The 25,927-nt window shown below is 43.4% G+C and overlaps 1 protein-coding gene across 2 annotated transcripts in view; it reads right to left on the bottom strand.

Annotated features, from left to right (window-relative positions):
* Nucleotides 1-25,927, bottom strand: part of kalrna (kalirin RhoGEF kinase a) — a 609,141-nt gene that overhangs the window by 61,113 nt on the left and 522,101 nt on the right. The window contains exons 44-50 of one of the 2 annotated variants that reach the window (XM_034186645.1): nucleotides 21,740-21,855; nucleotides 21,463-21,529; nucleotides 17,543-17,646; nucleotides 13,665-13,719; nucleotides 13,460-13,561; nucleotides 11,295-11,387; nucleotides 5,910-5,960 (exon numbers count right to left, since the gene is read on the bottom strand). In XM_034186645.1, the coding sequence (XP_034042536.1) occupies nucleotides 5,910-5,960; nucleotides 11,295-11,387; nucleotides 13,460-13,561; nucleotides 13,665-13,719; nucleotides 17,543-17,646; nucleotides 21,463-21,529; nucleotides 21,740-21,855 (588 nt within the window). Of the gene's footprint in view, nucleotides 1-5,909; nucleotides 5,961-11,294; nucleotides 11,388-13,459; nucleotides 13,562-13,651; nucleotides 13,720-17,542; nucleotides 17,647-21,462; nucleotides 21,530-21,739; nucleotides 21,856-25,927 lie in introns of those variants that run through there. The other variant, XM_034186644.1, reaches the window with a different exon arrangement.

Raw genomic sequence — 25,927 nt, forward strand, 5'->3', positions numbered from 1 at the left:
GAAATAAAAACAGAATGTATTTATCAACACACACACACACACACACACACACACATACATATATATATATATATATATATATATATATATATATATATATATATATATATTCTATTTCTACCTCATTTTCTTATTTTATTGTATTGTTACAGGTATTATTATTGTAGGGGTGGTGGCCAAGTGGTTATTGCACTTGGTTTCAGTGCAGAACGTTCCCGGGTCGAATCCTACCTCTGCCACATTTCTCCATGTAATGTGGAGTTGCATCAGGGCAATTCTATGGTAACGGAATTACAACAGCAGCAAAATCTGGATATACTGCATCTAACGACTACAGATTAGGTCAGATTATAATTCCGTTACCATAGAATTGCCCATCAGGAAAGGCATCCGGCGTAAAATGTGTGCCAATTCAACATGCAGATCCACCTTGGATTTGCTGTGGTGACCCCGAGTACAAAACAAGGGAGCAGCCGAATGGACTTACTAGTTACAAGTATTATTATTATTGCTTATCCTTGCACACGCTGTTTGATGAACATTTTCCCCTACTCGTACCCATCTTGTGTGTTTTTCCTAAGAGCTGACGTAACGTGAATTTCTCCACTGTGAGATCAATAAAGTCTTATCTTATCTTACCATATCATATCATTATCTTTGAGGGGACATTACATAACACAAAGAGTTTTTGATGACAACTCAATAAAGCAGGCATGAGAATGTCCAATGGACCTGTGAATCTGTGGGAAATTCTCAGGGGAATCTGAAAGTTTACAGAAGCGGGTCTCCCGCAACAATTATAGTAATTTCTGCAAAGGATCCATGCAGCACATATGGCATTTTCTTGATGAGGTGTTCAGAGTACAGCCAGTCATCCACTGTGACAGCACTTCAAATACAGTGGTGGGGACAGTCCTGCATCTGCTAACCGCTAATTAGCGAAGCTAACATTTTTGTTAGCGGAACAGCTTTTCAGCTAACTTTGAAAACCATCAGTTCTGACAACTTTCAGTCCACTAACTTTTTTTTTTTTTTCTGGCATAGAGCCAAAGCTGAATGGTCAGAAACATCTGGAAAACCTAAAATCCTACATGTTAATTTCTGCTGTGTGCTCTGCAACAAACAGACTACTAAGAGAAGCCCAGTCCTCCCCCATATAAAAGCAGGCAGACCAGCTGCTATTGCAAAGAAGAAGAAGAAAAAAAAAAAACAAAAAAAAAAACATCATTTACTTTCAACATGCCGAGTGAGCAGGAAAAATGAAGCACAAAGCACATTTCACTCATGGTTTCACTTAAAACAAACTAATTCTGGACAGTTTAGCAAAAGTAATGACAACTCTGTCATTTTTACAAAGTGAAAATATCAGCTATATGTTTTAAAGTAATGCACAACCTCTGAAGGTTTGACGTTAAACAGACACATGTGCCAAAAGGCATTATGGGAAAATTAAAATGACCTGCTCTCATCATTCCCTCCTCTCCCCTCCATCAAAATGCAGAGAACACTGATATCTGCTGGATGGGAGTGTAACTAGACCAACATATTCAGAAAATCTCAATATAAGTGGATTACAGATCACAAGCATTGTAAAAACCAACACACAAGTTACAGTAACTTTACAGGGGGTGTCAAAATTGGCATTTTTTTTTTTTGTATATTTCAGTTTCACGACAGTATATCATTTTAAAGTACCACAATTCGCCCCACTGAGATAACCCATAATCCCTTGCGCACCAGAGAGTTGCTGCAGTCAAAATAACACTGAGAAACTACATGATGACAATTGCAAATAAACACTATATGACCAAAATCTAACTTTTATGCCTTTCAGAACATTTTTAAGAGACTGCTACATAAGACCCTGAAAACTTGCCGAAACAAATATTCCAAATATTCCGTGTCTGCTACGTTTATCCTGCGTGAAACTTCATAAACACAAACTGAATTTCAAACATTTTATATATATTCCTCTGGAACAAACAGTGCTGTAAAGGACAATAAGCAGGACATGAAAGAGCAAACTTCAGTTTCCTCCCGATAGGATGACATGATTATGAAGCAATTGTGGCTCACAGCGATTCCACGCCCACTGTAAATAACAGTGAAACAATATGAACTTCTTGTAGGTTTACATAAAACAAACAATAACATCAACAAACCCAGATCATATATTTACAAGAGTTTTAGGCATAATATACAAAGAGTTTTACACTGGGATGGCGTTAATGCTGTTGTTCATGTGCAGTGCAGCGGTTAAATTGCAGCCTGATCAGACAGTCTCAATGTGAACTCTGAAATTTTGCAACATTTTGCAGGATTTGAAACCTCACACACAAATTACAGTTGGTCTATTTACACTCCCATTGAGTAGATGGCAGTGTTCTCTGCATTTTGATGGAGGGAGGAGGAGGGGAGGAGAAAGTGATGAGAGCAGATCATTTGAATTTTCCCATAATGCCTTTCAGCACGTGTCTGTTTAATGTGAAACCTTCACAATTCGTGCATTTTTCACTTTGTAAAAATGACAGAGGTGACGTTAATTTTGATAACTTATCCGGAATTAGTTAGTTTAAAATTTTAACCATAAGTCAAAACTGCCTTACTGTGCCGTGACATGTCTGCAAGACTGTATGGCTGTGAAAATAAATGATCTTTTTTTCCTCTCCCATTTGTTCGTCCTCTCTGGTCACCAGGTCTCTTTTGCTGAGAGAAGGCTGATCTTCAATCATTACCTTTTCCAAGAACTTTACAAGAGTCACCAAGTTGACTTTAATCTTGACCTAGAATGATCTCAAACCATTTCCAGGTGTATGATTTTGAAACAAGGGGAAGCTGTTGTTTTCATCTAGTGGCACTATATAGTTTATATGACTTTAAAGGATGACAGACACAAACATAGACACACACAAACAAAACAAGGATCTGATTTGATGACAGACATTCACTGGCTGTAAAAAATACGTCTAAAGGTTTACATGTGTAAAAATGTGCACAAATGCCATTGCGCGCATATTGCGCTCGTAAACATAATGCATCCAGAAAATATTTACACCACTTTTTCCACATCTTTTTATGTTACAGCCTTATTCAAAAATTGATGAAACTATTTTTTTCATCACAATTCTACACACAATACCACATAATGACAATATGATAAGTTGTTTTTTTGTTGTTGTTTTTAGATTTTTGCACATTTATTAAAAATAAAAAACTAAGAAACCACATGTACATAAGTATTCACAGCCTTTGCCATGATGCTCAAAATTGAGCTCAGGTGCATCATGTTTCCACTGATCATCCTTGAGATGTTTCTACAGCTTAACTGGGGTCCACCTGCCACCTGTATAAACTGAGCGATTGGGGGAGAAGGGCCTTAGTCAGGGAGGTGACCATGAACCTGATGGTCACTCTGTCAGAGCTCCAGCATTCCTCTGTGGAGAGAGACGAGCCTTCCAGAATGACACCCATCTCTGCAGCAATCCACCAATCAGGACTGTCTGGTAGAGTGGCCAGAGAGAAGCCACTCCTTAGTAAAAGGCACATGGCAGCCTTCCTTGAGTTTGCCAAAAGGCACCTGAAGGACTCTCAGACCATGAGAAACAAAATGTTCTGGTCTGATGAGAAATATTGAACTCTTTGGTGTGAATGTCAGGCATCATGTTTGGAGGAAACCAAGCACCATCCCTACAGTGAAGCATGGTGTTGTGCTGTCTTGGTGTTTGCTCTGCTTCTCCTCCCTTCCAGTTTCTCCAGGCACCGTGTCACGGAGCTGATTCAAACACCTGTCTTCAATCAATATTACCTGCATTTAAACCCCAGTCCTGCCTCTCCACAATTGCCAGAAACTCAGCTCTGCCTGACCTGGCCACAGTCCTCGGACTTGGATTTTTGGAATGATCGTTTTTTGTGAGTCCTGCATTTCTGTGGTTTTGACCATTCCTCTTTTTTGGGCTTCCAGCGATTCTGCCTCCTGTCAGCTCTGTTGCGGCCGCCTGGTCCTGGCACTCAGCCCACTCTGGTTAAGTCAGTGTCTCCCAGCTCTGGTGTCTCCTCTTCCATCATTTTGCTCTATTTTCAATCCATTTGTGATCAATTATTTGGTGTCGTGTTTCATATAGTCTCCCTGCATTTTGGGTCCTAACCTTGTATTGGTTCAACCAGAAAACACAGTGGTGGCAGCATCATGCTGTGGGGATGTTTTTCAGTGGCAGGAACTGGGAGACTACTCAGGATTGAGGTAAAGATGAATGCAGCAATGTACAGAGACATCCTGGATGAAAACCTGCTCCAGAGCGCTCTTGACATCAGACTGGGGCAGCGGTTCATCTTTCAGCAGGACAATGACCCTGAGCACACAGCCAAGATATCAAAGGAGTTGCTTCAGGACAACTCTATGAATGTCCTTGCTTGGCTCAGCCAGAGCCCAGACCTGAATCCGAATGAACATCTCTGGAGAGATCTGAAATTCCCTGTGCACCAACGCTCCCCATCCAACCTGATGGAGCTTGAGAGGTACTGAAAAGACAAATGGGCAAAACTACCCAAAGACAGGTGTGCCAAGCTTGTGGCATCATATTCAAGAAGACTTGAAGCTGTAATTGCTGCAAAAGGTGCATCAACAAAGTTTTTGGACAAAGGGTGTGAATACTTATGTACACGTGATTAGTTTTTTTATTATTATTATTATTTTTAATAAATATGAAAAAAAAAAATTTTCATGTTGTCATTATGGGGTGTTGTGAGTAGAATGTCGAGGAGAAAAATGAATTGAATCCATTTCGGAAAAAAAGCCGTAACATAAAATTTGGAAAATACCCGCATGCTGATTTATGAACAGAACACACTAAGGCATGTATCTGTCAAATGCAATAAATAACTCATATTGCACATCTGCCTTCATGAATATGCAATCTGGTGTCTGATGACATAAGTGTGCAAAATTCTGGGAGGGAACATGGAAATAGGTGAGGTTGACACACACAACACGATTTATCAAGGAAATTTGCTGTCTTCATCTTTGAAAACTTGGTGTTAAACTGATTGGACTTGACACTTCCAGCAGCACAGAAACTGCTGCCTCCTGGTACACACACACGCACACACACACACACACACACACACACACACACACACACACACACACACACACACACACACACACACACACACACACACACACACACACACACACATACAAGACAATGGGTGTATTTAAAGAGGTCAACAGTTTACTTCGGGTTTATATCTGAATAACTGTCTCCATGCGTAACAGGAGGACCAGAGTACACTGTGGTGCAAGTCATGATCATTACAGCCATCAATGTGTCATACAAATAAACACACAGTCATCTCAGGCTCTGTGTGGAATGGCGTTCGCACATCAACTGGAACTCTATGTGCAGTCTGCAGGTAAAGCACAGTCTACTGTGTGCACAGACCTCTGCATTTTGCTTGTACATAGGCAGCTGTCTGTGCATTCCACCACATTAACGTGCAAAATCTTCATTTACATACAGCTGTCTACTTCACATTACCGCCAGATATCAATTGTGCTATTACTCTTACCGCCATATATCAATTGTGCTATTACTCTTAGTAAATCACCTGCAAAACTCTCTTCGCCCAAGTGGGCAAACGTTTGGATTGGCAACACAATTTAGCTCTCATTATCTGTGATCCTAGTAAATCAGACCTTGTATATTCAGTTTGAAAAAAGATTTGAAAAGGTAAAAAAGTTCCCTCAAACTGGACAACTGAAAAAAGATAGTCTGACCATTTGAGCATATAAATACACTATATGTATTTATTTTAAAAAACAAAACAAAGAAAAACCCTTCCCATGCACTGGACTCTGGGAGGTGAAAAGATTTAATATTACAGCAGACTGAATAATGTGGTGTTTTTACCTCGACTGGTTCACAGTCCATGCCTGCCTTGCAGCTGTACTTCAGGAAGTCCTGAGGAGAAACGGCCACAAGTTAAACCTCCAGCACAGTAAAGATCCAACACAAACCAACAGCGAAACAAGCTTCACCCAGTCCTCTTCCAAATCAAATTACATTATTAATCAAATTACTTCACCCTGTCCAGGGAGCTGTACAGCTCACTGTGTATTATGTGTATAGAAGGAAAATGACAAAAAAGTGTGTTACTGTCAAAATATTTATGGACCTGTCTAAAGGCCCCATCACGCTTACCACGAATGAGCATGAATGAAGCCGAATCAGGCCAAATGGGGAAAACGACAATTCGTGCCACATCTGGGAGGGATTAAGAAATGCGCAAAAATGCCATCTGAATACTCAGTGTGCTCCGAACCGCCTCAAATGATCCCTGCACATGACATGCGTAATAGCTCCCGAACGCAGTTCGAATGCAGGTGGAACACAATACAAATCCCAACATACTGTCAGAATGCAGTAAGAATAATACCTCTTCACCCCCCGTCACACTAGAGCACGAAATGAGCTTGAATGCCTTATTAATGGAAATTCGACCCACAATCAGGAAGCGTCAAGGTGCATTCGAAAACATCGGACAGCATTATGAGAGCAGTCTAAACAGTCAGGCACAGTCGCCGTGGCCAGCCCGAACGTAGAGCACATGCTCTCTACTGTCGAGGTGGAAAAATACTGTACGGCAGTTGAGGTGGACTTTAACTACAATCTGACTGCGTTCTAAATATTCTCTTGGCATCAAAACAGCATTCAAAATAATGAGATCACGGTCGGGGGGGTAAATTCAAAGCAGGCCACGTCACATCCAGCCAGAATGTCATCACTGTCAACTGTCATCACTACAATGGGGAGGGGTCTAACCACCATGACCACATGCCATCACAGATACATCTCCTAACACATGAGGTGGACTAACAATGGATCTGTAATATCATGGTCATTATGGGCGTAAGTGGCATGTCGCGTGGAGCCTTTGACTCACCGTGGGGCAGCCACACAGCTGCACGTGATATTACAGCTATGATGATAATAATTCACATACATATGGAAGGGCCTGGTCACACAGAGAAAAAGTGGATGAATGAGCCGGCACGTCTCCCATCACCGAAAAGCCAGACCGCATAAAAGAATGACACAAAACCAAAATTAACAAAAGAAAAACCAAGCGAACGGCGACCTTGACTCTTTAAACAAAAACAAAATGAAACATTCATGATGCCTTGACAGCGGGTACCAGACTGAGCCCGAGCCTGTGATCATTTCTGCAGCCAGCCTGCGCACTCCACAGCACCTGCAGATGCGAGATCTGGTTGTCTTGACCAAGTGCACAGTCGTTTGTGGTGCACAGCAGTTTGTGGCTGTGCGTACAGCTTCTTCAGCCACAGATGGCTGGAATGTGCATAAATAGTTAAAGTACTTGATAAAACGTTCTTGCCGCTATTGTTTCTGTATGAAAACATTGCTTTTCATGCCACACATGGACGAGTCACATTCAGTTTAGTTATTGATCCGTTCAGATACTGTCAATGTTCGCGCAAGACGTCAGACTTGGGGGTTGGACAAAGTTGGACGACAGTCAAACGGAATGTTGACGGTACGGAAACTAAGCAAACGATGAGGAACCATCAAGACAGAAAACAAAAAGGAATATGGATTAACTGAAGTTGTCATTGAGATTTGTTCACATTTTTCAACAGTTCGAAAATTCTGACTAAGCACAAGCTACAGGAATGAAGTTGGATGACAGTTAAACCACATCTGGGAAAGTCAACATAAGTCCAGATTTCTTGTTTCGTTCTGGCTTCGGTGTCCTTCGTTAGGTCTATTAGAAAAGTATCCGACCTTATTATTTTTTTCAAAAACCATATGGATTTGAATCACGTGTGATTGCGTCAGACAAGCTTGAACCCTCGTGAGCATGCGTGAGTTTTTCCATGCCTGTCGGTTGCGTCATTCGCCTGTGAGCAGGCTTTGAGTGAGGAGTGGTCCAGCCCCCTCGGCGGATTTTCATTGTCAGGAAATGGCGGAATGATTTGGGCTTTTTTCCATCAGAATTTTTTCAGAAACTGTTAGAGACTGGCAGCTGGAAACCATTAGAAAAATTTATCTGGCTTTCGGTGAAAATGTTACGGGCTTGGTAGAGAATAAGGAGTGTTACTGTCACTTTAGGGACGGCCCCCAGCGGCTGTGGGGCGCGCCATGCTCCGAAGCCGCCATCGACAGGCTGAACGACCATTTCATTTCTAAATGGATGGCTGTCTGGATCCGTGACCATCGTGTGCCATTTCTCTGGTTATCACAAGAGCTGGACATCAACCATTTTCCGGCAGATTTCACTTTTAACAAGAGATTTTGTCATGGAAAGCCGAGCGGAGGCTTCGCGCGTCACGATGGATTTGCTACTGGAGCAAGACAAAACCACCTCCGTTTTGGTCTCACAGGACGGCTTTGAGATGGCGTTCAGACAGATGTCGGTGGTTTTTCCATCGAGTGATTATCCGAGAAATTGTGGATGTGCCTGGACATGCCAGAACATGTCCCGTGAGGCTTCATCACGCGTTGTGCGAAGCCTCCGCTCCTCTTTCCATGACAAAAACTCCTGTAACAGTGGAATGCGCCGTTCATTTCCAAACTGGACACTGTGTTTTATCCGGGACGTTGTCTGACTAGCACAGGAATTGTGAAAAGACGTGGACATCAGCACTTTTTTGGCACATTGAGACAGACGTGCAGAGGAATTCCGCGCGTCGCGGTGGCGCCGCATGGTGCAAAGCAACGCCGTGATGAAGCCTCACGGGACATGTTCTGGCATGTCCAGGCACATCCACAATTTCTCAGATAATCACTCGATGGAAAAACCACCGACAGCTGTCTGAACGCCATCTCAAAGCCGTCCTGTGAGACCAAAACGGAGGCGGTTTTGTCTCGCTCCAGTAGCGAATCCATCGTGAGGCGCGAAGCCTCCGCTCGGCTTTCCATGACAAAATCTCTTGTTAAAGTGAAATCTGCCGGAAAATGGTTGATGTCCAGCTCTTGTGATAACCAGAGAAATGGCACACAATGGTCACGGATCCATACAGCCATCCGTTTAGAAATGAAATGGTCGTTCAGCCTGTCGATGGCGGCTTCGGAGCGCGGCGCGCCCCACAGCCACTGGGGGCCGTCCTTAAAGTGACAGTAACACTCCTTATTCTCTACCAAGCCCGTAACATTTTCACCGAAAGCCAGATAAATTTTTGTAATGGTTTCCAGCTGCCAGTCTCTAACAGTTTCTGAAAAAATTCTGATGGAAAAAAAAGCCCAAATCATTCTGCCATTTCCTGGCAATGAAAATCCGACGAGGGGACTGGACCACTCCTCACTCAAAGCCTGCTCACAGGCGAAGGACGCTGTTGTGTGGGCCGCTGAAGAGGAGGTACTGCTGGCCCACCACCACAAGATGGCGCCCTGCTTGAAGTGCGGGCTTCAAGCACGAGAGGGCGTCGGCTTTGCTGGAGGTGACAGCTGTCATCAATCAACACAAGCTGTCACCCATCACCACCACTACAAAGACCGGACTGCAACTCCACCTCCTCGCCGAGAAATCAACTACCATTCAGGTAATTTCTCTGCTGACAGACACTTTGTGTGTTTAACCTGAACTTCTATTTGCAGCCGTTTTCCTGGAGTGTTTCCTTATCTGGAGGATTGGCGTTTGGTGTGACAGCGACGGCTTCGCCTCACACCCCAACTCAGATAAGTGGTTGACCAGGAGCTGCACGAGTGTGTGTGATTGGAGGTGGAGGTTTTCCCTCCTTTACTTAATACAGACTGTGGGATTACTGAGTGTGCGAACTCACACTCATCTGGACTGTCTCTGTTCTCTGCCAGCAGTACCGGGTCTGACTGCTGAAGACAGCGGCCACCTGGGGCGCAGGGCTTGGCAGCTCCGGTGTTCTTCAGCTCCGTTGGTGTTGGAAGCTGTGTGGGGATCCAGCTCTTCTCTCTCCAGGCATCTTCTATCATCGAGCCTGCCCACACGTCACCTGGTGTATGATTGACAGTCCACCATATTGTTATTGTCTGTACGTTGTTGTGCGATTCACAACATTAAATTGTTACTTTTTGGCTTATCCATTGTCCGTTCATTAACGCCCCCTGTTGTGGGTCCGTGTCACGACACTTTCACAACAGACGCAACCGACAGGCGTGGAAAAACTCACGCATGCGCACGAGGGTTCAAGCTTGTCTGATGCAATCACACGTGATTCAAATCCATATGGTTTTTGAAAAAAATAATAAGGTCGGATACTTTTCTAATAGACCTCGTATCTGTGATCTAAGACTTATTATTGAAATAAACAGCCTATTCAGATGTGTGCACGGTGCCCCGCGGCTGTGGGATGCAGCTGGCGGCGTTCCAAAGGTTTTTATTCATGTCTTGATTGCTTTCTGACGCAGGTGCACCATCGTGGCTTTTGAATTTTGGTGTGAATAAAATTTTCACTTCTTTTCCTTTTTGGATTGTTTCCACTCATTATGGGTGAAGAGATTCACATCCTCAGAATATGCACTGATAAATGTGAAAAGGAAACCATAACAACGATAAATATTTGTTTCCCCACTTTTGAGCCTGTGCAAAGGACAAGAACATTCAGGCTATTTACACGTCAACGGATCATAGCACAATTATTGTTTTAGTCTGGTGCTAAATTTTAACAACTGGTCTGGTGAGTCTTGCACTATAAAATAGCCCAAAATATTTTGGAACCACCACAAAAACTGGGCCCTAGTGATCAAAGAGCAGCAAAATTCAAGTACTGTGATTTACTGATCATCTCCAAAGACAGACACAAGACCACTACAGTCACAAAAGTAAAACTATCAAAAACTACATACACTTTACTGCATTATCAGTACAATTTTACGACAAACATCTACTTATCTGTAATCATTTGTCATTAATAAACAAATCATTAATTCAAAGCAGCTGCTGTGCACTGCTGATCTTATTTTGCTCTTAAAATGAGAAGAATGTAACAATGCTTCCAGTGTAGTTTGCACAGACCAGCTGCAAACATTAAACGTGCTTTATCACAGTCGTGTGGTTTTCATGGGTCCATTAAATGATCTTCTGTCATTATATCCACTGACAGCTGCTTGTACTGTAGCCCATGGAATATCAAGTTCGCACATTCTGGGTAAGTAAAGACAGTGAGCCAAAACTGCACCCTGGTGTGTACTGTATGACCAAATGATACAAGCATGCAAAAAAATCTTTTGTACATAATCTGGACATTGAAGCGCAAATTTGGAAGAAATGCAGTTCTGTAGTGAAAGGGTTGTGTGCATTACCTTGAGCAGCAGCTGGTACTTGGTGATCCTCTGGATGGGTTTGATAAGGAAGTCACTGATGCTCAGTCTGGACTGAATGTCCTGCTGGATACTCTGGAGGAACAACACACCAAGCATCACAATGTTTTCCATTAACACATTTGGCCTGTCAGACCTGCGCTGGTGGTACGACTCTCTGAGCTGTTCTCTATCATCTCCTGAAAGTAGCCATTGAGTTTCAGAAAGCTAGCCAAATTAAAATGTTGACACATTGATGGATGATGGTTTGGAATTTGGTGTGACCAGTGAAAACATATTTCAAAAGATCAAGCCCAGCATCCAGATTAACTGGGGGTTGGGGACATTTGCTTACTTCAAAATAATATTGACCTGGACGCTAACTCAATGTCTTTGGTCCTAGGTGCCTCTGATCACTTCTTGGATACTACTGAATGACTTTGGCCTTTTTCAGACTGCCAGTAAAAGTCAGAGTTATGTGCATATCTGATGTGAATCTGAGTGCACGCTGCAAGTCTGAACAGTTAAAAGTCACAGGAAATCAGTCATCCCAAAATCCCTTTCAAGCCTCATTCATAGGTGGTTTGAAATGCAATTAAAATAGCATTTTTGAATATCTGTTTTAGTCTGAATGCTCAGATTGGATTCAGGATGTGTTTTGTGACATCTCTGACTTTTTCAGACCATGTAAAGCTTTCCCTGTGTCACACACATGGAAAGAGTCAAGACTCTTGCGAGTTTTGTTACTGTAGCAACTGATATGGATTAGACGGCAGATAAATACAGCAACATGGAGACATAGACTGAATCTGGTCACTTGCTACATATAATATGGACAGTCAGTCAGTGAGATCAGATTTGAAAATATGATATGCAATAAATATGATTTGAACATGCAATCTGAACTAAGGCTTTGTGTCAAATGAACTGTTACTACAAGAGTCCCAGATGAGGTGCACCGCTTTCACTGGAAAGTCAGTAACAATACTATGGTTTTGACCTATATTCCTGAACCTTATTCAGCACACAGGGACCCAGGAACTGGATCAAATCAAGGGGACAACCATGTATCACCTGATTGTGACAGCACCAGATAGGTGCTGTCTGCTAGAACACAGGGTGGTGGATGCAGCAACCTGCAGCATTTGCACATTCTACTCAGGCTGACCTGATTAAATGTTCCACAAGGTTTATCCCGACAACGTCATCATTCATAGTGGTGGAAATAATATACTGGGTACAACCTTTACTTTTGTCCTCAGCTCAAGCTCGTCTTTTTATATGTGAGGGCTAACATTAAGCACCTGGGCCAGTGATGGTAAAAGGTAAATAGAAGTGAGTTTTTGGCCAGATCTGATCTGAGCTTCGGTTCAATACCCGAGGCACCACAATAAATCAAGTTGAGCAATTGAAACGTTTGTCCCGCTTACTTTAACTGAGGTGTCTATTATCAAGGCCCTTTGATGGACTACAGACTGGTTGTAGTGGGCTGCTTCCAGGTTTGAATATAATCAGCTGTTTTAGTGTAAACACTGTGGATGTGAAAATGGCAGTGCTGCAGTGTTAGAGATGCAGTGATGCAAAAACCAGTAATGGCATCATAACATATTGGGGCACTGAAAATTGGTCACTTTTATGTGTTCCCAGTAGCACAGTGATGGAACATCAACTTGATCTTCAGCTGCATTGAGTCACCTTGAGAAAAGTCTGAATAAGCTTCTGCAAATATACATATATGTCTTGAATCTGTCTGACATGAAAAAGCACTTCAAACTGTTGACAACAGTAAGCTTGACTTTGAATGGAGGGACCTCAATACTGTGTAATACAACCAGAATACTGAAGTACTTAGTACTCAGTATCTGTGAGTATCAGACTCACTGTGGGAAAAGGTCTGTAATGGGAGATTGGGCATTGCTCATACGCTTGACTTGAGAAGACTCCAGGTTCTAAAAAAAAAAGGACTTTTTTTTCCTTTGGTGGATTGAGTGGTATTTCTACATTGTGGTGACTTTGCCTTTCTGTGAAAAACTGGAATGTTTCTTCACTGCTGGGAGGGGAATCATGTGCCCAAGACTTCAGTGGTGGAAAATTAAACAACAAAGTAAATAAAAAAAATAAAAACTTAAATAAAAAGTGAGCACAACCCCAAATAAAATATCACTTACATCAAAGTAGCTATCGTATTCTGCCACAATGAACTCTGACTTTGGTTTATTCTGGCAATAAACCACATACATATGGAGTCTCCTCTCCTGCAAAACACACAAAAACACAACAGGTTTATTTATAATGAATGACAGAGTCACTGATAATATTAACAACACAAAGTCACTTCTGCAGGCACAAACAGGACTTGCATGTTGATGAAAGCTCAGGAAGTAGCTCCTGGTCCTCCAGACATTTCTCCAGCTCACCTACAAAGAAACTGACAGAACAGAATTTGGTATAAAATACAGACTAGGATGTCAACCAAGTTTAGACTGGACGGACTTAAGAGGCTGTACTGAACACACTTTACCTGTACCCTCAATTTTCTCTGTGGGCAGATTTAACACAATCTCATATTGCTTCAGTGCATGTGGTCAGAAGTGGGGATGTCACATTTCCTTTTAGCTCCAACATGTTGATTGCTACAATTACATTCACTTTTAGTGTTTAAATATATGTGGCTCCAACTGTATTTTGTGCTCATAAAGTAGTTAGACTTTCATTCCTGTTATGTACAAGATACATATTAAAAAACAAACAAAACACACTATGTACATACTTTTGGCAGTATTCTTTTGCATGTGTTTCTTCACACAAAAGGTCAGTGACATTTGTTGTCCCCTGAGGACGCTCTCCGATGCCCTGGTCAATGTTTTACCAAATTTCAATTAATAAATCATATCTTTAAACAGTGTTCAAAACACATCTCACCAGAGTTGAAGTCAATTTAATCGTAATCCAAAATTTGGATTAGATTACAATTAGATTATTTAATCTAATCTAATGTAAACTGATTTTTTTTGTATGCTTTAATCTAATCCAAAATTTTTCCATTATTCCTAATTTTTGGATTAAATTTGATTAAAATTTTGATTAAAATCTACAATCTTACAAAGTGCCTTCTATATACGAGTTGGTACGTTGTCAGCCTCAATTCAAGCAACTTGTCACATCTCAGTCCCTTCACACAACAAAGCCAACCCTTGCAGGTTTCTCAAAACAGGGGTGATTGTTGTGTGGGCTGCTGAGAGGAGGTACTGCTGGCCCACCACCACCAGAGGGCACCCTGCCTGGATGTGCGGGCTCCAGGCACCAGAGGGCGCTGCCGCCTCACAGGAGCAGCCGGGGTGACAGCTGACACTCATCACCTGTGACAGCTGTCACCACTCATCTGATCTGCATCGGTATATCAGCAAGACGTTCATCTCCACCTCTTTGCCGAGATATCGTTCTACCTGAAAGGTAATATCCTCAGCCTGACTGCTTGATAGAAAGCCTTTTTGTTGTGATTTTTTGTGAGTGATAACAGACTTTTTCTCCAACGAGAGGTGGAGGTAGCTTCCCTGCCGTGCAGATTGCTGGGTGCAGACGCACCCACGTTTAATTGTGTTTTTGTTCCTCGCCAGCAGTACCAGGTCCGGCACGCGGGGGCAGTGGCCACCTGGGAGTTCGGGACTTGGCGGCTCCAGTATTCCCGGGGTCTGGTGGCGGAGGAAATCGTGTGGTTCCGGTTCTGCTTTGGACAGGCGTCTCCTATCTTCGAGCCTGCCCACACGACACCTTGTAATTTGACCTTTGATCTATTGTGGAATCTGTTGTGTTTGTTGTGCACGTTCGCAACAGTAAAGTGTTGTTATTTGACCTATTCTATTGTCCGTTCATTTGCGCCCCCTGTTGTGGGTCCGTGTACTTACACTTTCCCAACAGTGATGGCACAATTACCATGTAAACATATCTCAACTGAGGACAATACCATCTTTCCACCTATCTTCTTGCAACAAAGAAAGCACCTCTCTCCCTCCCATCTACCCAGCAAAACAATCTACTCAGCTTAAGACCCTGTCACAGTGTATTTGTAGACCTGCTCATTGCGGCATTGTGTTTCATTTAAATACGCCCGAAATACGCGCATACTCAGCCTTTAACAGTGTTCGTTCATACTTGCAGCTGCGTGTGTTTGCGTTTTAAATAATGTGTGCACACAGTCGCGTGTGCCATTCAGTGCTATTTTCTGCCTCTGTGGAAGTACGCTCTGTTCTCTACTGCATGGTGTGGCGCGGCTCAAAAACAGAGTTATTTAACATTATTATTATTATTATTTATTTTTTGTCTTGGTGGATCACTTTCATTGTGTCCAGATGCTGCTGAGTCTGGCTGTGGTAAAGGCTGCCCTGAACAAAACGCTGTGACTCGTTAAACTGGGATAGAGCGCTTTTATTGATAGCGCGCGGTCTCTCTGTGACACACACACACACAGAGAGAGAGAGAGAGAGAGAGAGAGAGAGAGAGAGAGAGAGAGAGAGAGAGACCACTTTTATTTTAAGGAAAAGCGCGCACGGTCTCTCTCTCTCTCTCTCTCTCTCTCTCTCTGTGACACACAGAGAGAGAGAGAGAGACCACGCGCGAGAGCACGCTTTTATGAAAGGATGTGACACAGTCCTCATATATATTGAGTCCAGTATGATAAAGTGAAGCAACGATCTTGCAGTATTTATAGCTCCAGAAGAACAACAGGGAGATGTGAAATGGCGTACAGTACCGTGCTGAAGTGTGGGCAGGCCCACAATAGCGGACAGTAGCACGGCGCTGTGTGTACTTGCGTGAAGGCTCCATGCTGCGCTGTACACCGAAGAAAATTAAGCATGTTTAATTTCTTCCGTCCTACGCGCGTAGCCCTCAACATACTGCTGCGTATTAAGAAAAAACTCCTCGTGAAGTGGGCGGAGAGCTTCTCATTACAGCGTAGACGATTCGCTGTAATGAGCAGCTCTACGAATACGCCACTGTGACAGGGGCTTTATCCATTCCTATCTCCAAACAATATCACAAAGTCAGGGTGATGACACAAGTGCCATACAAACACTTAACTCACCCTTCAAATGTAAACATGCATGACAAACTCAACAAAAGAGGTCCAGCCCACCTCCCCTGATGTCTCCCCAGCCCACCAAGAAGTCACTGACTATTTGCATGAACCCCTGCATGGACAAGGATCCACTCTCCTACTGGAAGGTCAACGAGGGCAGGTACCCACACCTGGCCAAGGTAGCCCAGCAATACCTGCGCATCCCTTCCACATCAGCTCCAGTGGAGAGGCTTTTGTCAGTGGCAGGGAAGATCTTCAGGCCTGAGAGGTGCCGCCTCAGTGACTCTGTCTTCCAAGAACTTATGTTTGTCAAGTGCAACTGGAAGGAGGTTAGGTGTGTGAAGAAGTGATACTTAGGTTGTGAACTGGTTGAGTGAGACACTGTATTAGTGGTGACTGAAGACTGTATTATGATGGTGATTATGATCAAAGACTCCCTTGCTTACTAGATGTCAGTTGTGAACTGGTTGAGTGAGACACTCTGTGTTAGTGATGACTGTATGTGATATGTATTATGTAGTAAACTCCCTAATGTTACATATCTGACGTTTCATGTTGTTGAAGACTGATTGTGATGGCGATAATGATTGAAGACTCCATGTTTAGTGTCCAGTGTTATGTATCTGATGATATTGAAGACTAAATGTAAATATGCCTGACTTCTTGTACAGTGTACATATAGTTTACCTTATAATAAATGTTTCAAAATGAAAAATCTGTTAGCTTCTTCACATATTTCATCATTCACATATGCACATACATATCGCGAATAAAGTTTAATCAAATTTAATCAAGTTTAATCATTTAATCTAATCTAATCCAAACAAAAATCAATTTAATCTAATCTAATCCAAAATGAAATGCCCTTTAATCTAATCGAATCAAATTCAATTTCATTTAATCACTTCAACTCTGTATCTCACATTCAGCAAGCTGAGATTGTTCTGAACATTTTGATATGCAACACATGGGCATTATACTAAAAATACCTTTAAAGGGGAATTTCTGAGGTAAAATCAAGAAATACCCTGAGAGGACAAAGGGTTAATAGCTACATGTACTGGCACCTGACCTGATGTGGTGGGTTTTGGGGAAAAGTGGGATAATGTGTCATAACGGTGTGTGTTTTTTTCTGGAGACCATATGTGACAAGACCACACTGCTGTTTACTTACTCTCTATGCCAGTCGTAGATCTGATGGATGTTTCCAAAAACAATCTTGTCTTTTCCTTTCATGTCTTCAGAGACACCTTTCTCCTCTATTCGTTTCATGAAGCCCTAAATGGTCATGCAAAGTGGGCAGGTTTACTTCTCAATGGTATACATCAGACAATAAAACATTTTACAACAGATCTGTCTGTTGGACTTCGCACCTCCTATTGAATTACTAGTGCAGACTTGAGAAACAGGAAATGTGTGAAACAAGAAATACCATAGCACTCATTGACACTGAAATCCTCCCTGATTTGACTGAGAAAAAGTAGGTCCAGTTCAGGATCCTTTAAATTCATAAAGTATGGTTCTTTTTTTGTCAATGAATGCATTTTCTGTTGTTGCACAGGAGCATATGTTATACAGCACCTTTTTTCTGTATTTGGAACTCACAGGACAGGAAGTCAGTTTATCACACATGCACACCACATCTTTTGCAGTTTCTGAAGATAATGACTTAAATTTCAAAAATAAGAAAGATGGACAAAACAAATGTCCACTGAATGACACTGGATATAATTTGGTGCAGTATGGACAAAGGAAAATGGTCAGATGCACATGGATTGCTGGCCCAGAGCAACATGGAGAAACAAACAGAGGTTCTATTCTATTACTCATGACCACCAGAGGGTGGTGCTCAGCACCTGGATTATTCCATGTGCGCATGCCCAGAGGTCAAATCTTATACCAACAAAGTCATGTTAGTGGGCATGACCTGGGTGACGTCAGCCAACAGCATATGAGAGCACGTCACCTGGCAATCATTCCTTTTTCCATCTCTCGCGTGGAGAGCAGAAGGTCAAAATTTTTTCGGATCACTTGTGCACAGCTCTCGGTGAGTAACCCTGTTTTACTACGAGTGAGCGATTGTAGCTTAACTTAACTTGTTATCGCTAATGTGTGCAGGACACACCAGGACACCAGGGAACATGTCCCCCCCCTTCCATCACGGACTCCCAATCTTTAGACAGTGACTCTCCTCGGGCGTCTGACCTGTCTGTTACACAGGCCATTCAGTTGGCCTTGTCGCAGCTTGGTGTTGATGCTCCTCCCATGGAGACTGCCCCTGCTATTGCCTTTTTTAGGGACACTGAAACCAGCTTTCAGTGTCCCACCCTCCTTCCCATATATTGAAAAGCTGCAGAGGTGCTGGTCTGATCCTAAATCCTTCACCCATTTGCTACACGATTGCAGGGCACTGTGTGCAATGACTGATACAATGCAGTAGGGGATAGACCACATGCCATCGGTGGACATTGTGGTTAGTAGCCTGGTTGTAGCGCCAGCTGATGCTGCCCGGGCAGAGGCCCATTGCCCATGACCTCAATGTAGGGTCACTGATTACCTCCTTACCAAGAGCTATGACACAGCGGCTCGAATTGGTCATCTGGGGAACTCCCTGTCTGCCTTGCCCTTTCACGGCCCCTGCAGGATGCCGGTGCTGACACTGACACACAGAGCCTGAGTGATGCCTCACTCCTGTCATGAAAGCTTGTCAACTCTGACCATAGCCCGGCACAAAGTGTGGCTGCCCCAATCCCCCTTGTCTGAGGCATGACAAGGGATCACTACGCCCCTCTCTGCGGTCCCAGCCAGATTTTCAGCCCTGCAGCCCAACATACCCTGGAGCATGCTGTTCAGGCTAACAGGTCTCACCAGCAATTTGCAGAATTACACCAAAATCCCAGGTGCCAACCTATGCATGCAGGTGGCTTCCACCCTGCTAACAGACGTGCTCCCTGGGATTGGGGTCTGCCACGTAAGCCCTCGCAGCAGTCCACCTTTCGGCCACCTACAGGTGGACCACCCAGAAAGGACCGGCGGGACAGACAAGGCCATCATGCTTGCCCCTCAAAATCATCAAGGGGTTGCAGCAGTCGGGTTTGACAGCCGGTCACCGGTCATTTTCCCAGACTCAGCTCGACCGGTGGCGGAATTTGGTCTCGGACCAAAATTCGGTCTCGGACCAAAATTCAATACAATATTTACAATATTCAGTTCAATCTTTGTCCCACCAAGTTCAATGGTGTAAAAGTCACAGTTGTTACAGACTCTGCGATGTCTCTTGTTCTCAGGCAAGAAATTCTAGAGCTCCTGAAGAAAGGAGTGGGTCCACAGTTCGGATCACTTAAGAAGGTTCGATTCAATTTATTTTCTAGATCCAAAAAAGGATGGTGGTTTTCATTCTATTCTTGACCTCAGTACATGAAAGTGCTGCATTTCCGCATGCTCTGCATCACGGAAGTTCTCCAGGCAATATGGCTGGGGGGGCTTGTTTACCAGTGTGGCCCTAAAGGATTCCTATTTCCACATCCCAGTGTCAGTTCACCACAGGCAGTTTGGATTGATTTTTAGGGACGGGCATACCAGTTCAGAGTCCTCCCTTTTGGATTCTCCCTCACTCCCTGTACATTCACCAGGTGGGTGGCAGCAGCACTCTCTCCTTTGCAGGCTCGTGGGATAAAGATTCTAACATATCTAGATGACTGGCTCGTGTGCGCTCCGAGTTGGCAGCAAGCACTCGACGACACTCAGACCCTACTGAACCATGTGTCGCAGTTAGGACACTCTGAATTTCGCAAAGAGCTCCTTGACCCCAGGCCAACCAACAGGTGGTTTTTTACTGATCGACCTACTGGTGAGGAGAGCTCGCCCACCCCACGAAGTGTGGACGATGTTCACATTCTGGTCTGCTGTGTTCGCAAGAATTGCAAGACTGACTTACGGATCTGCTACTCCAAACTGATGAGAGATGACTATAGTGTCAGCAGTCACACCTCAGGGACTCCTGTCTTTGCACCCTTACAACGGACGGACACACACACATACACACACACACTTTCTCTCTCTCTCTCTCTCTCTCTTTCTAAGGCCTCGACCACATGGAGATGGGTTTAGGTGTATCCACAAAAGTTTTGTATTGTATTGGCATTTCATCCACATGAAACCGGCATTTTCAGAGCCCGAAACCACTAGTTTTTGATAACGGGTCCAACAGTGGATAAATCTGAAAACAGGAATTTTGCATTTTTTTTGTGTGGACAGCCTATGCAGAACTTTTCTGACACGATTATGTCATGGCCCCACCTCTGTAACATCTGCTGCTCGACAGCATGTTACTGGATTTATCAGGGCAATTTAACATACTTTTGTCTTGGGGAGCCTAAATAGAATTTATATTCATTGCTAGCAGAATGGTGAAGAGACATAGAACGGCTGTGGTGAACGCTGGGACCATTGTGAGACAGAAATAATGGCAAAAAGACTTTTGGCTTTTAAAATAACAGTATAACAGTTTTTGGTTGTGATTCTGAAAAAAATGCAACAAGTCAGATTAAAACACTTCGTATTTATGCTGTGTGCTGCTTCGTAAAATTCGAGCTTTTTGCTGCTACACTGATCAACTCCTTACACTCGTTATTCACATGCTCAATACCTCTGTTTTTTGTTGTAGTGTTACAGCGCCCCATACAGGCCTGGCATATGTACTACAGCATTTTCAGTGGCTGTGTGCGTACACAGATATTTTGTAAACGACAAAGAAAAAGATCATAAAGGGAAAGTTCCATTTCCGTGTGGACAACAAGAAAGTTTGTATGGCTTGCACACTGCAGTGGTGAGAACTACAGAAGAAATGGCTGCAGTTAAATAGAGTCACCTGTATAAAGCAACTTTTGGCCATGTGAACAACCTCAGTGCATCAGCCCTTTTTTGTGCCCCCAAAGGAGTATGATGAAATTTAGCACATTTTCTCAGCAGTAAGTAATAAATGTTGTGTTGCAGCTGTATGAAATGAACATACTGTGTGTAGCTGATGGGGAGCAGAGATTGTGGGAAGCTGCGGCCCTTACAATAGAAATGTGCGTGCTCTTTGAGTCTCACCTCCACCACGATACCCAAGTCTTTGACGTAATCCTTCTCTGTCTGAATCAGCTCGTTCAGCACAAACCTGAGCAGAACAAACACAACACTGTTAGATCCATTCCCAAAATGTCATCGCCCACAGGCTGAGACACAGCACACAATGTATGGCACATCAACAACTCTTCATAGTAAAAGTAGCAGCAGTACTACTTGATGTACATAGTAGGAGCAGTAAAGGCCAAAGTAGCACTTAATGCAGTATTTATGTTGTACTGCGCTGTACAACAGTACTCACATCCGTCCTCTCAGAGCTTTGGCTCTCTGCTCGAGCTCAGGGTTTCTCTGGACAGGAGTGGGCTGTTCTGGTTGGGAGAGGGGCGAAAAGCCTGGGTACGCTCCCGGTTCTAGAGTCTGAATGGTAAACAGAATGAACCAGGAACCGGGGGGGGGGTGAAGGAGAAGGGCATGGGAGGACAGAAGGGAAGGAAACAAGGACATGAGGGAGAAGCGAAAGAACCAAGGAAAAAAATGACATCGTTTAATGATTTATCAAAGCAGTCCACCTCCAGCACCAGCAACGGTACACATCTGAAATATCTTACACTCTGCCTGACCTAACGTAATAATAATAAGAAGAAGAAGAAGAGGAAGAAGAAGAAGAAGGAGGAGGAGGAGGAGGACGACTTGGATTTACAGATCACATTTCAAGACATCAAAGTGCTTTACAAATTGCATTTTTCATTCAGTCACACATTCACACACATATGGGGTGGTAAGCTACTAGTGTAGCCACAGCTGCCCTGGGGAAAACTGACGGAAGCATGGCTGCCGTTCTGTGCCTACAGCCCCTCCGACTACCACCTCCACCTCATTCATACACAGGCAAGGTGGGTTAATTGTCTTGCCCAAGGACACAACGGCAATATACAGATTTCTGACTGGTTGGGAGCCGGATTTGGACTGGTAACCCTTCACAAGATGACCAACTGCGCTATTGCAGCCACTACTTACAAACACAATACCAGTGAAGTTGGGACGTTGTGTAAAATGTAAATAAAAACAGAATACAATTATTTGCAAATCCTCTTCAACCTATATTCAACTGAGTACACAACAAAGACAACATATTTAATGTTCAAACTGATAAACTTTATTGTTTTTGTGCAAATATTTGCTCATTTTGAAATGGATGCCTGCAACACGTTTCAAAAAAAGCTGGGACAGTGGTATGTTACCACTGTGTCACATCACCTTTCCTTCTAGCAACATTCAATAAGGGCCCTGTCCCACTGGGGAGAGGATTAATTGTGCATGAATTGAATATACAAAGTACGGGCGTTCGTTGTCGTCCGCAACAAAAATGGCCAAAAATGACAAATGTCCAGGTATGAATTACGGATATATTAATAATATATAGCAAATATATGATGAACAATCACGGTTGTATAACGCATGTAGTGAGGAAGCAGATCAGATGCATTGCGATTATCACGGCAGTATTACGGGTGTATTATGAATGCATCGCGCACGTGTTCCGCGTGCACAGCATCTGCATTGTGGTCATAAATGAAGTGCACTCGGGCCGTCGGCATCACTATTCACACCAACAATACAGCCTCTGGAGCATTTGCTGGACTTGGACAAGTTGATTGGAGAAAAGAAGCAGTGAACAGGGCGAGTGGTGACGTCAGCGGATCGCATCAGAGCGCACCTTGTCTGAACGATTATAACAAGTTAAATCTGTTATAAACATAGTAATAAATACTGTAACAGCTGCAGACAAGAAGGAAAAAAACACGCAACTGTTTTATCATGTCTTGACAATGTAAACAAGTCAAATAATTACCTTTTTAGACAGCTCAAAATGCTTTCTGTTGCTGGGCCGTTCACGCGTGCACCTCCTCTGTGATGCAGGAGGTGATTAGAGCTGTTTTCAACAGGCAATTTGCAGAATAAAATGATTAATACGCCACAAAATAATTATTTTATATAGGCAGCATCCAGCGCAGAGCGCGTGGCAGCCGGTAGAACAAAGAACAGGGTCCAGCTGTGAACACAGCGCATCTGATTTGCAACGGATGCAAATCAGATGCAAAACAGACATAATAAAAACGCTTTATTTGTGGCCAATCTGTATGCAGTCGCTACAACTTATTTTAGTTTGTGATGTTTTCATTGTTACGCAGATGATACACAGCTTTATCTATCCATGAAGCCAGAGGACACACACAATTAGCTAAACTGCAGGATTGTCTTACAGACATAAAGACATTTATGACCTCTAATTTCCTGCTTTTAAACTCAGATAAAACTGAAGTTATTGTACTTGGCCCCACAAATCGTAGAAACATGGTGTCTAACCAGATCCTTACTCTGGATGGCATTACCCTGACCTCTAGTAATACTGTGAGAAATCTTTGAGTCATTTTTGATCAGGATATGTCATTCAATGCGCATATTAAACAATATGTAGGACTGCTTTTTGCATTTGCGCAATATCTCTAAAATTAGAAAGGTCTTGTCTCAGAGTGATGCTGAAAAACTAATTCATGCATTTATTTCCTCTAGGTTGGGACTATTGTAATGCATTATTATCAGGTTGTCCTAAACGTTCCCTGAAAAGCCTTCAATTAATTCAAAATGCTGCAGCTAGAGTACTGACAGGGACTAGAAGGAGAGAGCATATCTCACCCATATTGGCCTCTCTTCATTGGCTTCCTGTTAATTCTAGAATAGAATTTAAAATTCTTCTTCTTACTTATAAGGTTTTGAATAATCAGGTCCCATCTTGTCTTATGGACCTCATAGTACCATATCACCCCAATAGAGCGCTTCGCTCTCAGACTGCAGGCTTACTTGTAGTTCCTAGGGTTTGTAAAAGTAGAATGGGAGGCAGAGCCTTCAGCTTTCAGGCTCCTCTCATCTGGAACCAGCTCCCAATTCGGATTAGGGAGACAGACACCCTCTCTACTTTTAAGATTAGGCTTAAAACTTTCCTTTTTGCTAAAGCTTATAGTTAGGGCTGGATCAGGTTACCCTGAACCATCCCTTAGTTATGCTGCTATAGAGTTAGACTGCTGGGGGGTTCCCATGATGCACTGAGTGTTTCTTTCTCTTTTTGATCGGTATGCACCACTCTGCATTAATCATTAGTGATTGATCTCTGCTCCCCTCCACAGCATGTCTTTTTGCCTGGTTCTCTCCCTCAGCCCCAACCGTCCCAGCAGAAGACTGCCCCTCCCTGAGCCTGGTTCTGCTGGAGGTTCTTCCTGTTAAAAGGGAGTTTTTCCTTCCCACTGTCGCCAAGTGCTTGCTCCACAGGGGGTTGTTTTGAACCGTGGGGTTTTTTCGTATTATTGTATGGCTTTGCCTTAACTCAGCCACACGGGTGTGCAGCCAGTACATTCTGAGTGCCGGTCCCAAGCCCGGATAAATGAGGAGGGTTGCGTCAGGAAGGGCATCCGGCGTAAAACAAGCCAACCCAACTATGCAGACTCAGAATCAAATTCCCATACCGGATCGGTCGCGGCCCGGGTTAACAACGTCCGCCACCGGTGCTATTGCCCAACAGGGTGCCGGTGGAAATTGGGCTACTGCTGGGCGAAGAGGACAAAGAAGAGGAGGAAAACGCTGCCATGAACAGCGGGAGAAGAAGAAAACTAGAAGGGTGGAAATGAGAGTGGAGACTTTGAATGTTGGTAGTATGACTGGTAAAGGGAGAGAGCTGGCTGATATGATGGAGAGGAGAAAGGTAGACATATTGTGTGTGCAAGAGACCAAGTGGAAGGGAAGTAAGAGCAGGAGCATCGGTGGTGGGTACAAGTTGTTGTACCATGGTGAGGACAGGAAGAGAAATGGTGTTGGGGTCATTTTAAAGGAAGAGTATGTTAAAGTGTGTTGGAGGTTAAGCGAGTGTCTGACAGGGTGATGAGTGTGAAGTTGGAAATTGAAGGGGTGATGATGAATATCATCAGTGCATATGCCCCACAGGTAGGTTGTGAGATGAAGGAGAAAGAAGATTTCTGGAGTGTGTTAGATGAGGTGGTGGAGAGTGTGCCCAAGCATGAAAGAGTGGTGATAGGAGCATACTTCAATGGGCATGTTGGTGAAGGGAACAGAGGTGATGAGGAAGTAATGGGTAGATATGGTATCAAGGATAGGAATGGGGAAGGACAGATGGTAGTTGATTTTGCAAAAAGAATGAAATGGCTGTGGTGAATACCTACTTTAAGAAAAGTGAGGAGCACAGGGTAACATATAAGAGTGGAGGAAGGTGCACACAGGTGGACTACATTCTTTATAGGAGATGCAAGCTAAAAGAAATCACAGACTGTAAGGTGGTAGCAGGAGAGAGTGTCACTAGACAGCATAGGATGGTTGTTTGTAGGATGACTTTAGAGGTAAAGAAGAAGAAGAGAGTGAGAGCTCAACAAGGATCGATGGTGGAAGCTGAAGGAGGAAGACTGTTGTGTGAAATTTAGCG

This window comes from Thalassophryne amazonica, chromosome 14 (genome assembly GCF_902500255.1).
Source record: "Thalassophryne amazonica chromosome 14, fThaAma1.1, whole genome shotgun sequence".
Classification (NCBI taxonomy): domain Eukaryota; kingdom Metazoa; phylum Chordata; class Actinopteri; order Batrachoidiformes; family Batrachoididae; genus Thalassophryne; species Thalassophryne amazonica.